The sequence below is a fragment of the Gymnoscopelus braueri genome (genome assembly GCF_963280865.1).
Source record: "Gymnoscopelus braueri genome assembly, chromosome: 2".
Lineage (NCBI taxonomy): Eukaryota > Metazoa > Chordata > Actinopteri > Myctophiformes > Myctophidae > Gymnoscopelus > Gymnoscopelus braueri.
Window position 1 is genome coordinate 29,865,620 of NC_137604.1, and position 17,524 is coordinate 29,883,143.

Consider the following 17,524-nt stretch of genomic DNA (forward strand, 5'->3'; position numbering starts at 1 on the left):
TTCTGCCTGTGCGTGTTGTTCATATACATTTGTACTGTTTCTGGTCTTAAAACATGTAGATACAGTGTGGTTCATTATTCTTAATGTTTTGTGACCGCCAATGATGACATACAACCTGAAAGTTCTAGGTTGCAACTTTAAACAGGAGGTGGCCTTCTGAGACAGAAAGGAATGCGAGTGGGAAGTAAAGGAGGATAATAAATCAACTAACAAAATCTGCCAATGAACTGTTGTAACAAAAAATATGACTTTAAAGCCTTATTCAAGCTGGCTTAGTATTATGAGGGGACCTCTGGGACCCCCCCGCCCCCCCGATGTCTGTGTTTTGTGTGTACCATTTGCGCTGGATAAGCGAAGTCTATCTTTTGTTATTGAATGATGACAATCAAAGCATAGAGTACTAAGTCCTGAGATCACTAGCTCATCCCCTGGGTCACGGATGCTTTTCTCTGTGGAAAATAACATTGGGTCGTCTTAGAATCGTCTCATATAAGAGACAAAAATAAACAAACTGTCCCGGCGATATTGTCAGAGAGGTGGCTTTGTATCGTTTACGATAGTCAGTCACTCATATTTGATACACTCTGTTTCTGGAAAATGGAATTAATTCAGCAGCGGTAACATCAGCGTTTTTTTCGCCACCAGTTGATGCTTCATATCCATATGAGTCAAACTGCCCGGCTCATTTGTTTATTTTTGGAACACAGTTCTTATATGCCGTGATATTAAACACGTCTATGGGAAGTCAGGTACATTATACATTGTACATTATGCTAATTATTTTACCCACAATCATGGGAAACTATAATTATTTAGTAATTAATTATCGTGTTGTTTTTTTTTATTTATTTTTTTCGTTTATTTCCACGCGGGAGGGGCTAGAGCAGCTCTGGGATCACCCTAGGCGATTCTGAGAAGGAAGGGCCAGATGGATCACTGTGTCTAAAACATGGCTCCCCATCCGCTTCCGTTCTATTTCCTTCTCTAAAACCCCTATAACTCCGAAACTTTTTACGCTGGGGAAAACAACTCATTTTGTATCCGCGATCGCTCCGCCATTGTGACCCGCGTGAAAGATGTTATCGTTCCAGCCGTTAGCCAGAACCATCGGGCAAAATGGAGGCATGCTTTTTTTTTTCATGGATCGCTCGTCATGGAGTCTAGAGCATTAAACAGATCCGCCTGTCTGCAATATTGGCTGTGCTGGAGTTGGGCGGGAGTAATACCGTTGACTGACAACCCCTTCAGCCAATGATAATTTTTCCCCTTCAGCCAATCAGCAGTTCACCAGTCTTAATGTGACGCGACGGGACTTTTGAGACAGCCATACCCAAAATGGGTTGCCTTTTTCGGGTACAATGGTGTCACTGCCCGCCCCTACCGGTTCTCTAATTTTTTTTTTTTAAATAGGCTTTGTCATGATTAATTGACCACATATATGAAGTTAAACAACTAAATTCTATCCAAACGATATCTTATAAGTAAATTCCGTGCCTCAAAATAGAAGTTAGAGAGCTTTTTGAAGTAAAAAAATAGCGGAGAATTGGCCGCACAAGAAAAAGATGGCTGCCGTTCGTGTTTTGGGCTCACTCGAACTCGCCACCTGATTGGCCAACGTAAGCTGTCAATCACAGAACAATGAGCGACGACGCTGATAGGCGCGGCCGTTTGGCATACACAGCCAATATTGCAGAGAGGCGGTTCATGCCAGGCTAGAGATTCCCGGCACCGAACGTATTCTGTTATTATACAATTCTGGCACCCAATGTGTTAAGTTGCTTGATTCAATATTTGGATGTTTGATATGGATGTATTTTTTTATGAGAAAATTAAATACAATAAAAAAAAATAATAATAATAAAGGAGAAAAAAGTGATTGAAAAAACACGGCCCCTCAACCATTGAAAGGACAATATCAGTCACGTGAACCAAGGACATGTGTTTTCAATAGGGCTAACATGGTTAAAATGGAGTTTGAATTACAATGGGTTTATATAGGGTGTCTGATAAAATGTAAAATCAAATACCTAAATATTGAATCAATCACTTAAAAAAATTTCTGGGGTGCACACAAAAGCCAGAGAAGATGTTAAAATGACCAGAGAAGTGTTTTAAAGTGAAATACCACTTTACAGCAGACTAGTGGAAAGGGGCAAAATACGACCATGATTGACATGCATGATGCAGCCGCCAGCACTTGCAGGAATCAAAGGAAGGCAGCGAGACCAATGACTTTACATGGAATAAGAATACACCACAAGCCAATATAATACAAAAGGAATAATACCATAATACTGTATGGTAGTCAGAGGACCCAAAAATCACTGCACTCTTCACTGCCACCTTGTTGATGACACCGTGCAACCCATAGCACTCGTTGGGGTGAGCAGCTGCATCAGCCTCAAGACTTTTCTCTCTTAATGTTTAGGTACAATCTAGTGTCCTTTTTAGTTTTTAATCCATTTCTAAGAGTAATTCTAAATAAGTTTAGTTACGCTATTGCTGTTTTCACTGTTGACCTCCAGACCTTGGTCAGTCCATTTTGAGAGGGGGCGCTTCCCACCTTACAAGGGCCATAGTAGGATGTGATTGGCCAGTGTCAGTTGAGAGACAATCCAGTGGGATGATCTCTCACTACTCTGTGGGCTGGTCAGCCAAGGCCAAAACACACAAACACGTACTGTACGCACGCAGTCGCGCGCGCACACACACGCGCACGCACGCACGCACGCACGCACGCACGCACGCACGCACGCACGCACGCACGCACGCACGCACGCACGCACGCACGCACGCACGCACGCACGCACGCACGCACGCACGCACGCACGCACGCACGCACGCACGCACGCACGCACCTGACCAGACAACAATAAATCCACATTCATATTAGGAGAGTTAAAGAAGGACAGAAGAGATCTAATCTGAGTCAGTTTCAGGGGGCAACACAAGTCCAGATCTGATTATTATTATTATTAAAAACAAAGCAAGCATGTATGTGTCGAGAGAGACAAAGCAAGAAAAGGTGTTTGCACGTGTGTGTGCGTGTGTGTGTGTGTGTGTGTGTGTGTGTGTGTGTGTGTGTGTGTGTGTGTGTGTGTGTGTGTGTGTGTGTGTGTGTGTGTGTGTGTGTGTGTGTGTGTGTGTGTGTGTGTGTGACTGATAGAGAGAGAGAGAGAGCAAGAGAGAGAGAGGATAGCATGTTTACTGTATTAGAGAGGGTATGAGAGTGTGCCCTAACCTGCATTTGTACTGTAGATGTGGATGCAAGCGCAAATACATTGCACCATAAGGTGTGTGTGTGTGTGTGTGTGCGTGCGTGCGTGTGTGTGCGTGTGTGCGTGTGTGCGTGTGCGTGTGCATGTGCATGTGTGTGTGTGTGTGTGTGTGTGTGTGTGTGTGTGTGTGTGTGTGTGTGTGTTGTATTGGGCTATTACTATTCTGCATGAATCCACCTGCAGTCTGTGTCTCTGTGGTGAGTATGGAATTAAACATGAACCAGCTTCTGTGAAGCACTCAGGGCCAAGCAAAGGGCAATTTGTCTCATTTAACTGCTGCCTGCCTGCCTGTCCGCCTACGAGAATCAAATGACCTTGTTCTTTTGCTTTTCTAAAAAGCAAAACTGTTTTACAATGGAAAAAAGAGCTGACGTGAAAGAGTCAAAGTGATTACCATAGACCATGACTTTGCGTTGGATTGCAAGCTGACGAGGAATTATCAAAAAAGAAACTGTGGATTTGTTGAGGTGTCCATTTCTGCCATGCCAGTCTTTAACATTGTGTCTGTCCTCACAACAGCAACTCATCTAAATGATGGAACTTGCAATGTCCATGCTTTACCACTGGGGGTCACTCACATACAGCACTACAATGTAAGGCCACAACCTCTGGTATAAGTGGATGTCAACAGAATTGGTCTTCAACTAATTTAAAACCCAACTGTTATGAGAAGGATAAAGGTATTATACAATTATTATTTGTGATAGTTACTCTGTAACCTCAAAACACCAGTAGTTGTATGAATGTACGGTAGTTAGTATATAACTCATAAGTATATGGGTTGCAGATTATACTGTATCTTCCAAATCACTTCAACTCGCTTGTTATTTCTTCCACTCTTGCATGATAATAAATCATTATCATTATATTGTCTTTGTACAAAATGCAATTTGTTTCATTATCAAGTCCAAGACCAAGAGCAAGGGATAAATTACACCTTGATACATAAAAAAGGATACAAAGGACAGAAGATGTACGCACCACTTTACCTAATACATATAATAGAGAGCCCTTATCACAGACATATGTTTTACTGAGTGACAGCATCGTCCCAAATTATTGAGTCTGATAACACTGTGTGTACTGTTGAAAAGTTAATAATCCACTGTCAGTCATACTGTCTTCCCTCAGTCCAACTCAGGTTTGATGTCAGTTAACAACCACTAGATGGCAGCACAAATTCACATCTCCAAATAATTGTGCAGGATGATAACACACATGGGCTTGCGTATGTGTGTGTTGATATTATCACAACCTAACATTCTAAACGTTTACGTTTACTTTGGTTTACTTGACATGTAACTGTTGACGCATTTGTGTGTAACTACTGTACAGGCACGTTTTGAATTCAAGAACGGAAGGTTTGTGTTTATACAAAGCCTTTAACCCATTAATACCTGGAATGCATCTATGTCACATGAGATTTCTTTGGCTATTCAAAAATAGCAGATATACAAGCTCATAGCGCGGCACCGAGTGCCGCGCTATGAGCTTGTAGATCTGCTATTTTTGAAAAATCTTGAAAAAAATATTTTTAGATTTTTTTTCAAAAAACTGTTAGGATTTAGAAAACATTTTTAAGAATCACCTCAGGTCTTAATGGGTTAAATGTACACTACAGCATTGTAATAACTCCCAACAACATACTGTAGCAGCAGCCAGGTGACACTGAAAGAAAAACAACCCTTGAGGAACCAAGATATGAGCGATAAGAATCTACAGGTGCATGCAATAAAGATGATTAGGGTGACTCACGTCAAACTCGTTCAGGGCGGCGGCCAGCTCGCCGATGCCCGCGTGGCCGTGCTTCTCGTCCGTGGGCGAGGTGGCCTGGGCGGCGCTGGAGATGCCTCCTATGGCCTCCTGCACCTGCTTGAAGACATAGTCCCTGTTGGCGCGCGTGGCCGCCACGTCAGGGTGGCGCAGGAACGCCTGCGAGGCCGTGTAGAGCATGGTGGCGTTCTTCTTCAGGGCGCCACGTGCCGCTGCCATCTCATCCCGACACTGGGGGTCTTTGAGCTCCTATTAAAGGGGGAGACCGTGTTTTTTTTTTTGTCAGACGTTATTGCGTGTGTTCTCGAAAGTATAAGTCCTTATCTTTGGTTCTTAGAGAGATACGTTATTCCGGTCCCAAGTTATCACGGTTTGATGGGAATCTTGACCTCAAACGGTGTGAACAACAGGTCTTACCACACAGTGCATTAACCCATTAAGACCGGGAACACATCTGTGTAACCACTTCAACCATTATTATATACTTTGGCTATTCAAAAATAGCAGATCTACAAGCTCATAGCGCGGCACCGAGTGCAGCGCTATGAGCTTGTAGATCTGCTATTTTTTTTAAATCATGAAAATGTGTGCAAATCTTTGAATATATATATTTTTACAGCCAACATTTGTAACTCAAATATTTGCTTCTGGGGGGTCCCTGGAACTACATATTTTGAGATGGGGGTCAGCGGCCAAATACATATAATTCTGGGGGTCCTTGACATGAAAAGGTTTGAGAACCACTGATATTATAGCAACATAAGTGTTTCAGAAAACTGTTCACAACACGTGCACATCATGCAACAGATATGCATGCACAGTACAGTACAGCTTAAAATGTCCACTTCATGCTCAAATCAATTTAGAGCAAATGAAAATAAATAAATACAATTCCCCGTGTTTTTACAATAAATGACCATTTAATTATTTGTAGGCCTGTCTTTGATTTTTCAAAGCTGGAAAATACAGCTAAAATGTTTTACTTTTCTAGATGTATTTGTATAGCAGTCATGTGGGATATGAAGACACAATACATGGTATTAGCCTTTTTACACCTCACACATCATGAATGATTTGGTGAAATGGTTATATTTTACAAGCAGGTATTTAAACCCTCACACCAACCAACCATGTTGTAACTCTATAGCTACATTGGCTACTGTTACTGTCCTACAAGTGAGGGCCTCCGATGATAAATATGGTACATTATATTATGCTCCTTCAAAACGTAATGTGTAATCAATGTTTGGTTGATGCTAATGATGTAATTTTATAGTGTGTTATTTAGATAGATGCTAGGTTTAATGTCTACTTGCTATCCTAGTTACTTTGTAATTGTTTTCTTATCACTCTAAGTACTTGTCCACTTATTGATGGGTGACTAGGGCTTCCTGCCGCTTACCCCTCCTTTCATTACAAGTCGATCTTGTAGTTGTAATTGGCTAGGTGATTAGACACATTTGAGCAGTTAATTAATGACTGCATTAATGAATTCATTAACACAATGGAAGGTTAACTTTGCGTTTTAAAGGGGTCGTGGAGATGTCTAACACTCTAACGCTCAGGTTTATAGTGAGCACTGATGGCTGCAAAAATACAACTCACAACACAAGTATTGTATGCATGCGTGCGTGTGTGCATGGGCACTGCCGCACGCAAAAGACAAAAAGACAAAAAGACAAAGAGAAGAAAATCCCCTTGGAACCTGACAGGAGACCAATACATTAAACCCCATATACTTTGTTATACGATATGTTGGTACATTTCTTGGATTTTTTTTTGGTAAATGTCACCCCTAATAACATGCCCATAATAGGGACGCCAGATCCCAGCATCCATATTCTGGGGGGAAAATGTGTAAAAAATATAGCAGATTTACAAGCTCACAATATTGGTGTAGAGTGGCAAAAAAAAAAGTTAAAAGGAACAGTTGCAACTCAGGTCCGTTTCACTGAGAACATAGGCCTTAACCCATTCAACCCGGGAACGCATCTGTGTCACTTAAGATTTCTTTGGCTATTCAAAAATAGCAGATATACAAGCTCATTCCGCAGCACTCGGTGCCGCGCTTTGAGCTTGTACATCTGCTATTTTTGAAAAAAGCAGTGAAAATGTGTGCAAATCTTTGAATATACAGTATATTTTTTACTTGAATCTTGGCTTAATTCTGGGGGTCCCTGGAACTAAATATTTTGAGATGGGGGTCCACGGCCAAATTCATATCATTTTGGGTGGTCCTTGACATGAAAAGAGTTTGAGAACCACTGATATTACAAAAACACAAGTTTCAAAACTGTTAGGATTTAGAAGACATTTGTAGAATCCCCAGAAGTAAAGATTTGAGTTAAAGAATTTTCACTTTAAAAAACATATATATAAAAAAATGTGCACAAATGTTCAAGACTTTTCAAAATAAATAGTGTGTCGCGCTACAAGCTTGTATATCTGCTATTTTTGAATAGCCAAAGACATCTAAAATGACACAGACGCGTTCCCGGATTGAATGGGTTAAGTGGTTAATGAGTAGCTGTAGGCAGAGCCATATAAGGAGAGTTGTGTCCCCTCCGTTCACTTCATCGGGCCAGTCCGAGGAGCCGAATAGTGACAAAGCCCTGAACCGGAAGTTTACGAAATGCACTGGAGTCTATGAGTGTTTGTCACTACTTCGAGTTTACATAAACCACGTGACCGACCGGCGCTGTTTTCTGGCCCCCGAGGTGACGCAACTCTCTAATACAAGGCTCTGGCTGTAGGGAGATAGCTAGGTTGCCTCTGGTTACCTGCTGTCGGCGGGCTGCCACATAGTTCAGCTTCACCATCTCTTTCCCAAACTCTTTGAAGCGGTTGGCCAGGTCCTGCTCGTTGGTCGCATTCTTCACTCCCTCCAGGGCCTCCTCCACCTGTCACACACACATTATGCACACATACACACACACACACACCCCCACACACACACACACACGTTTCTGAGCCATACTTAATAACCCAATAATCTATCTAGTCACCTGAAAAGGGATTATATAAAGCCTTTAGGCTAAGTAGTTTCATTAAATCACAAACTTTAAGTAATAAAAGTTTAGAACAGACTTTTTGGAAAATGATATGGTTCTTTGGCTCAGTGGAAATAAAAATGGATTTTCGCTGCTTTGTAATTGCAACCAGGTTGAAAAAAGACAATAGCCATTACTTTTGCAAGTTAAAAATGGCCCTCATTTCACAAATCTTCCATCTCTGTGTCCATTTCTCTCTCTCTCTCTCTCTCTCTCTCTCTCTCTCTCTCTCTCTCTCTCTCTCTCTCTCTCTCTCTCTCTCTCTCTCTCTCTCTCTCTCTCTCTCTCTCTCTCTCTCTCTCTCTCTCTCTCTCTCTCTCTCTCTCTCTCTCTCTCTCTCTCTCCCCCCCCCCCCTCTCTCTTTCTCTAATGAAAGTGCCGACAGAGGCATAATGGAAAAGAGAGAAGGGGAGAGATAACTTTTAAGTGGCCTTTGATGGCAGGGCTTAAACATTGGTTGAATTTAAGGCCCTCTGTGGACACAGAAAACAGAGTTAGAAAAAGTAAGTATGTGTGTGACTGTGTGTGTGTGTGACTGTGTGTGTGTGTGTGTGTGTGTGTGTGTGTGTGTGTGTGTGTGTGCGCGCACGTGTTAGTAGAACACCCTCCATGCCTCATCTAAATGCAAATACAGGTAAGGGTTGATATAAAAGGGATCAGTGGTTCTGACAATTACACAACCCCAGGATGCAACGATCAGTGCTCCATGGCATCCAACCTGCACCTTTGATATATGTGGAGGACAGCAAGTCCACTAAACAAATTATATCCTCCCACAGTGTAGCAACAGCACATGAGGGGGAGGATGATGCCATTTCAGGCTCTTCTAATTTCCCCAAGACACATAATAACTTTAAGTAAACTAGAGCAGTGGTTCTCAACCTTATCTGGATTCAGGGCCATCGAAAATCTCAAAAGCTTTCACGGCTCACCCGTCTGACTGATTAACACGGCAGCCCAATGTGGGTATTTGCAGAGAATGTTTATTTTAATGATCAATCGATTGTGTTGAACATTATTATTAGGATATGGGTCAAAGACGGCTAGACGAGATGTGCAAATTTGTTGTCCGGAAGCCATAAAGAAAATAACAGAAAAACAGTATAAATATAGTATTAAATAACTCAACTGTATCACTACAGCCCACAAACATTGATTAAATGTGATTTATTCAGCAAGAACAATAATGATTCCCTGAACAATTATTACTAGCAGCAATAATATTTTTTCCCTTTTTGTGTAAATTGTGCATAGTTTTTATAACTGAAAAATAAGTTTTAAAAAAAAGAAAAGAAAATCTGTGTTGTAGTGATATGTGTCATTCAGGGTAACACGATAGTCATTCAGTGTAATGCCAGTATTTAAATAATAATACATTAAAATACAATAACTTTTGGGTTGACAAAGATGGACAAAAACAAATCTCAAAGGATGAGGTAAAAAAAAAGAAATCCATAGCTTTTTCATTTTTTTTTCCAGTGTAAAGGTCATTACACACAGGCGATTATGCGAATATACGCAAAATTCGGACTCGTTCCGAATAAATAAAAGACGCTTTTTCGCTTCGCTTTTTCGCTCCGTGGAAGCTTGCATTGACATTATAAGTTTTTTTTTAAAAACGTATTATTCGCATGAAAAAATCGGCCCGGTGTGTAAGGAGCTTAACACATTGACCGCCGGGCCCGTAGTTCTACGGGCCGTTAAATCCAACGGTTAAGCGCCGATCCCGTAGCCTACGGGCTGTGGTGCTTTTTCCTTTTTTTTTATTTTTATTTTTTTTCAATTTTCCAGGGGGACCATTTTCAGTGTAACACCACCCGAAATCGACCGGAAGTGCGATCACGTTTTTTGTTTCCCGTCTGCCTCCATTATAAGTCTTACACAAAAAGCCCTGTAAAACCTGTACAGGACATGTAGTTTTTCATCCTCGCATTTCCCATGTTAACATAAACGATCAGAACTCAAACATGGCGGCTCCGTTTGACACGCGGTCTCGACGAGTAGACACCAGGACATGTGCCCGTTGTTTACAAACAGTGGATCGGGCAATCTAAAGGATTTTAACGGGGCCTATGGCGACCTGAAAAAAACAAAAAACAACAATAAAACCTTGGCACTGGTGAGTACATTATGAGATTAGCCCTTGGCGGTGGATGTGTTAAGGGAGGATGTTTTTGTAAAAAAAAAATCAACAGCTTGTGCATTGTACCAGTGACACATTAAATATTAGGTATTCAAAATAAAACAATGTAGTTTTTCCTAAGTAATAATATTTCTGAGAGTCTAAGCATTGATAGAAAACCTGATTATTAACACAATGAGTGTCAAAAACGTAATATCATGTTTTTGCAATGAGAGGGCGCTCTAACGCAACTGAGGAATGATCCTAGGACCCTTTAAAAAGGAATGGACGGATGTGACGTCATCCCCAAAAAAACGGACGTGCATCCACACCAATGATGGGATCTTGAGAAAAAGTCCATATCTCCATATAATTTTTTTTAGGTCAAAACCAGCCCTTTCCGACGCACAATCTCTCTGCAATGGCAGATCGCGGTAGAAATGTTATTGTTACAGTCATTAGACGGGACCCTTGGCCATCGCCCAGCAGTGTTGGAAAAGTTACTAAAACATAGTAATATATTACTTATTGCATATTACTTGTTTAAAAATAATATAGTTACTTTACTTATTACTACCTGCCAAAAGTAATTAGTTACTTTACTAGTTACTGGAAAAAGTAATATATTACTTTAAGTTACATATTACTTTATAGTTACTTTCCAACACTGTGTTGGAAAAGTTACTAAAACATTACTTTCCAACATTGTGTTGGAAAAGTTACTAAAACATAGTAATATATTACTTATTACATATTACTTGTTTAAAAAGTAATATAGTTACTTTACTTATTACTCCCTGCCAAAAGTAATTAGTTACTTTACTAGTTACTAGAAAAAGTAATAATATTACTTTAAGTTACATATTACTTTAGTTACTTTCCAACACTGTCACCCAGACACCTTTTGTTTACATCCGGGTCCTCGTTGTGGCTTCTGCAGCTCTAAAAAGATCGCCAATAAACTGTAAAAAAAAAACGCTGGCACTGGCTGTACCCTGTTTTAAAAAACCTCTGGCACTCAATGTGTTAAAAAAAGGGCATCGTTTTATTTGAATCAATTTAAACACTTAGCGTTACACTGAATGTTATGGGGTACATTTATATGAATGACAATAAAATTGAATTACTGGCTTTATTAATGATTATAAATAGCATTAGGGAGGGAGTAGGTGACACTCCACTGAACATAAAACAAATATTTTGGGGAATTGTTTGCTGTTTTAATTTTGTGATACTTAGAAAAGTCTTTGTGTGTGTGTGTGTGTGTGTGTGTGTGTGTGTGTGTGTGTGCGTGCGTGCGTGCGTGCGTGCGTGCGTGCGTGCGTGCGTGCGTGCGTGCGTGCGTGCGTGCGTGCGTGCGTGCGTGCGTGCGTGCGTGCGTGCGTGCGTGCGTGCGTGCGTGCGTGCGTGCGTGCTTGTACTTGCACAGAATTCAGCAGATAGACTATTGACTAACTCTAGGAGGCACGACCACATCACACCAGTCCTGGCTTCACCTCACTGGCTGCCGGTAAATTTCTAGAATTGATTTTAAGATTTCACTGACAACTTTTAAAAGCCTTGCGAGGTCAGGCTCCCCGTTACATTTTAGACATGCTGGAACCGTACGAGCTTGTGCGCAACATTAGATCCTCAGGCAGGGCTCTCTCTTGACTCCTCCTGCAACCTCGCCTCATCACCGTGGGTGATCGGGCACCTAGTGTCTGGAACGCCCTGCCTCAGGACCTGAGGGATGCAAACTCAGTGTCATCTTTTAAATCACTTCTGAAAGACCTACTTTTATAACCAAGGCTTTCTTATTTTTGTTATTGTTTTGTTTATTGCTGTAATGATTTTATTACAACAATAAAACAATAAGATAAACTACATCTGTTTTTAAGCTGAATTGCTTCAGCGTAAACGTCAAAAAAACTATTAACCACTTAAACCCCAGCATCGGTATTGTGGGGAAAGCTTTCGCTGAAACTAGCCAATCGACAAGCTCACAACGCGGCGCGCTGCGTCGCGTTGTGAGCTTGTCGATCTGCTATTTTCAGCGAAAGCTTTCCCCACAATAACAGAAAACTGAATATACTGTACACTAGTATTGAACCCTGAGGGACTCCAGTTACCCATATGGGGTTTAAGTGATTTAGCTGGTTCTTGGTGTACTGTATTTTATATTGCCACTGTAAAGCACCAACTATGTTCCGTGAAGCGCTTTATAAATAAAGTGTATTATTGTTATTACATATATTTGTTTTTAATATTACATTTTACAGTATTTTGTCAATTATTTGGGGCCCACTCGCAATGATAGATCCTCACGACCCACTAGTGGGCCCCGGCCCACTAGGTTGAGAATTGCTGAACTAGAGAACACACAGTATTATCCGCAGTGTTCATTTATCCCTTATGTAACTGAGTGAGTACGAATGTGACCAAATGGACCCACAGACGTCGACGCTCAGGATTTCACAGTGTAGTCGATGTGCACTCACGATTTTGAGGTGAGCCAGCAGCCTCATGACATCCGCCATGTCGGCGAGGATGAGCAGGCGGGTGACGGCTGACAGCAGGGCGCGGGCGGCCCGCACCATGGTGCCCCGTTTCACTGAGGAGCACGGGTCATCGGCAAACTCAGAGGAGGCAACGCGCATCTGATCACCTGTAGGGAAGAGACGCAGAGATACTGGATTAGATTGAGGTGTGTGTGTGTGTGTGTGTGTGTGTGTGTGTGTGTGTGTGTGTGTGTGTGTGTGTGTGTGTGTGTGTGTGTGTGTGTGTGTGTGTGTGTGTGTGTGGTGGAAAGTAACATAAGTACTGTACTTAAGTACAATTTTGAGTTTCTTGTACTTTACTTGAGTATTTCCAATTTCCAATACTTTTACTTCTACTCCACTACATCTCAGAGGCAAATATTGTACTTTTACTCCACTACAATTATTTGAAAACTTTAGTTACTAGTTACTTTTCAGATATAAATTATGATGTTATAAAACATACATTAACCACTTTAGCCTTGTTTTATACATACGCTATTTGAAAATAGCAGATCTACAAGCTCACAACGCGTTGCATCGCGACGCGTTGTGAGCTTGTAGATCTGCTATTTTCAAACATTTTAGTACTTTTACTTTTGGTACTTTAAGTACAGTACATTTTGATACCAATACTTTTGTACTTTTACTCAAGTACATTTTTAATTCTGGACTTTTACTTAATTAAGACTTCTACATTGCAATATTGATACTTTTACTTAAGTAAAGCATTTGAGTACTTTTTCCACCACTGTGTGTGTGTGTGTGTGTGTGTGTGTGTGTGTGTGTGTGTGTGTGTGTGTGTGTGTGTGTGTGTGTGTGTGTGTGTGTGTGTGTGTGTGTGCGTGCGTGCGCACACACACACACACACACACACACACACACACACACACACACACACACACACACACACACACACACGTGTGTACCGGATGTAATCATGTTTGTGGTGCAGGTTTATGATTTATACTTTTACATTTCACGATGATTTAACATCAGGGCAGCAGCACTGTGCTGCAATGTATGAGATTAATTCAAGGAAATCACTTAGCTGACGCAAGAGCACACTATGCATGGACATAAGAGACTCACATGAGTGTGCTGGCCAGCACATGTAAATGAGTTATTTTCTGGGATATCGTTATTGCTTTTATTAGACAGGAGAGTGTAGAGAGACAGGAAGATCAAGGGCAGAGAGAAGATCTACATTTTAAGTCAAGACAATATATTGGACATCAGATAAAGCTCAACAATAACCCTAAGTCTAATTGAGATGATGCTTAGAAGACATTGTGAAATGTGACATAATGTCATTTACATTGCATTTAAATTACATTTGAATGTAGACGTATGTACAGCTATGAATAATTAATTGAGGACAGTTCTATTACATAAGCTAAAAGCTGATTTCATAGTGCTTATCTAAGGGCAAACATATACAGTGTTAAACATACATGGCAAGGCTCTTACAGAATTTATAAAGGATAATAAATGATGTATTTTTAATGAAATATTCTGTGGTACAGGGGAATCCAAAGCCCCAAATGGAAGAACATCAAGTAAAAAGGGTTCCTGTACACACTAGATCACCTCTGCTTTGACATTCTTAAAACATCAATGTTTTGGTCACACAGGACCTTCCTCAAGATAACTGTAAAGTGCTTATATACAGCCTGATTGCAATAGCCCACAGCTGTGTTCAGGCTTATCCACCAATCACAACAGATTACACATTGGGTTATTCTCTAAAGTTCTAAAGTGAAGTAGCCATAAATCGTACATAATGTAACTAGAAATGTTTTCAACATTTAAACAAAATCCATTTAGGATGTGATAACATGTTCTTCTTTACTTCAGTGCTGTTGTAGATATTGTACCCCATGAGTGTTTGAAACACGGTGTGGAGTTTAACATAGCATTGTTATATTCAAAATTCCAACGTGGAGAGACCTTCCAAACAGTTGATATACTGTTCATAAGGAACCCAGTTTTAATACTGTGAATGAAAGAACGGGTAGTAAGAAATATTTCAGCAGATTCTCTATCCTCTATTCCTGTATGCTAGGATGTAAGGCCTTCCTACAGCTTACTAACAGACACGGAATACATCTCAAAAGGATATTGATTTTGGGTGCAATTTGTTCTGTGACAGACTGTACAGGGAAATAAGCAGATGTTCTCCAGATAAAAGTAACAAGAAAATAAAATAACATTGAGTTTGCAAACCTTATTGGAACTATGAACTGGATGAACTATTGGGGAGAAAACAGACAAGCTGTGGAAAAGTCCCTGAAGTATACTGTAATGTGAGAGAAAAGCTGAGAAATGAATTTAATAATGCATGTGTAACATGTATTCGATAAAGCTGTGAGACTCTATAGCAGGGGTTCCCAAACTTTTTCAGCTGCGACCTAAAAGATCATTTTACTGATCAAGCTCACAACATGTCGCAGTGCGACGTGTTGTGAGCTTGTAGATCTTGTAGACGTGTTGTGAGCTTGTAGATCAGCTATTTTCACTATTTTGTATGTTTTTTGTCTGTTGGTTTTTTATTCATGGATTGTAAATTTTTCTTCCTGAAATTCATTTGAATAATGTTTTATTTTTGTAATTTTAGTAAAAAGAAAATAAATGATCTCTCTCGCGTTATATTTGATGCCTAAATATTTATGCTTTTGTTTGATCAACGTGGATAGTGTCCTGTAAGCCCATATGGACTGGGCACCAAGAAAGGTGCATGCCACTTTAATGAAATTAAAGTGGGCTGCACTTTTTTGGTCTTTAAACTTCAATATAAATCAATCAATCAATCAATCAATCAACCAAGTAGGTCCCATAGGGAATGTCCAATGTCATCATTATTAATGTTCTAATGAGTAACAGGGTGTACTGGGTACAGCTAAAGGGCAAAACAGTCCATGACGTTGGCCACATGTGACCCCATCCAGACCTATAATGCATGTGTGTGTCCATGTGCTAACACACTGAATGCAGCCCCCAGCATAGTGTACCCTAGTGTTTGTCAGCTGAGTAAACAGCTTTGACAGCGGATGTGACTGCTGCAAGGCAGCAAGCTCCTCTTTCTGGCATGTGCAGCCAGGGAGTGGATGAAGCACAATACTTCAGCCTGAAACTCTGGAGGGCTCACACAGTTAAGCAGCCAAAGTAGTATCACTACAGGTCCAGGATATGCTCTGGAACAGTGCTTCTGACATTGTTTGCTGTCAAGGACCCTCAAACTGATATGCATTTGGCCGCCGCGGACCCCCATCTGAAAATACTTTGTGCCAGGGACCCACAGAAGAGAAGATTTGTGTTAAGAAATTCTAAATGATTCAAGATAACATTTCCAAAATAGTGATATATAAGCGCCGTGAGGCTATTTTTTGAATAGCCAAAGTATAAATCACGGTTAAAGTGGTTAAAATTATTGTTATGCTATATCAACTAATTGACATGTCCCCCAAGGACCCCACTTTGAGAACCCCTGCTCTAGGAAAACAAACCAAACAGGCACTTATACAAAGTAATGTACATCAATCACACAGCACTCTTCGTGGAACAGATGAAAAAGTGATCCAATACATTGAGATTTCACGCACGGACACCCTTGCCACATACTGTACACTGGCATATCTTTCATTGTTGTCTGAGCACAACGGCGATACAGATTGAAAGATCTGTCTAGACCAGCAGGGAGAGAAAGTCCAGAGGGTTTGATTAGTAATTCCTGAGCAGCGTAAAATCAGCATATATTATTTAATCAGGACAGGATAAAGGGAGTGGAGATGATGAGGATGACCTTACCAGACAGGGAGGACATCAGGTTCAAAGGAGGTGTGGTACAATAACCCGTACAATTGACTTGGGAGTTTGCAATCAAGTTGAGGACACAACTATATTGTGTCCTCAAGTTGACTTATTGTCTACTTCTTTTTTTCTTTCTTTACGTGGACGGCAATTCTGTCAACCATTCAAAATGTGTGGGTCACCATCACCAGAATGTAGGGCATCACTTCCTGTCGATTTCATTGGATGTCATTGGATTTGATTGGATTTGATTGGATCAAATCGACAGGAAGTGATGCCCACACACCCTAGGAAACTTGAGCATAGAAAATAACACTAAATACTGGTGACACTTTTTTATGCAAGGCAGTGCTTAAGTGGTTTGTTACAGTGTCTGGTCTCCACCATGTTGTCTGGTAAGCAGTGGTTCTCAAAGTGGGGTCCGGGGACCCCTAGGGGTCCTTGAGGGGGTAATTGATGTAAAGCTGGCTCCTCTTCCTGCTTGTCATAGATTGCACCTACTGTACAAAGTACTAAAGTAGGGGAGTGAGGGACAGACAGGAACTGCAGAATAGAGCGTGCCTCGTCAGCAATCCACTTCTATCAATGTCCCCGAGAGCTTTGAAGCGCCAACTCCCCTCTTAGTACTAAGGGTACCTGTTTTAAACGGGTTCGACATGAAGAGATGTGAAGATTTGGGTTTTATTTTCAGTGCTGCGTCCTTTGGCTCAAGGTCAGCGCCTCAGCGTGTAACGTGAATAGGCAGAAAGGGATATGGTGTGATTGATCATGTCCTCCCGGGAAGGGAGACATTTGCGATTAACAGCAAGCAAAGGTCAAGAGCATACACAGTACATATGCGTCCACACAATTGCACAAACACAAACTCAAAACAAAATGATAAAAATGTACTCAGTGGAGCACAGACCTCCGCCAAGGTGGCAGTTTGTTGATATGGTGTTGCACGTCCTCATGGTTGACAATAAAATGGTG

General features: G+C 41.0%; 1 protein-coding gene across 1 annotated transcript in view; it reads right to left on the bottom strand.

Annotated features, from left to right (window-relative positions):
- ctnna2 (catenin (cadherin-associated protein), alpha 2) overlaps positions 1-17,524 on the bottom strand; it is a 574,287-nt gene that overhangs the window by 467,610 nt on the left and 89,153 nt on the right. Inside the window, exons 4-6 of the mRNA XM_080414083.1 lie at positions 12,704-12,870; positions 7,832-7,951; positions 5,034-5,300 (exon numbers count right to left, since the gene is read on the bottom strand). Coding sequence (XP_080270209.1) covers positions 5,034-5,300; positions 7,832-7,951; positions 12,704-12,870 — 554 coding nt within the window. The remainder of the gene's footprint in view (positions 1-5,033; positions 5,301-7,831; positions 7,952-12,703; positions 12,871-17,524) is intronic.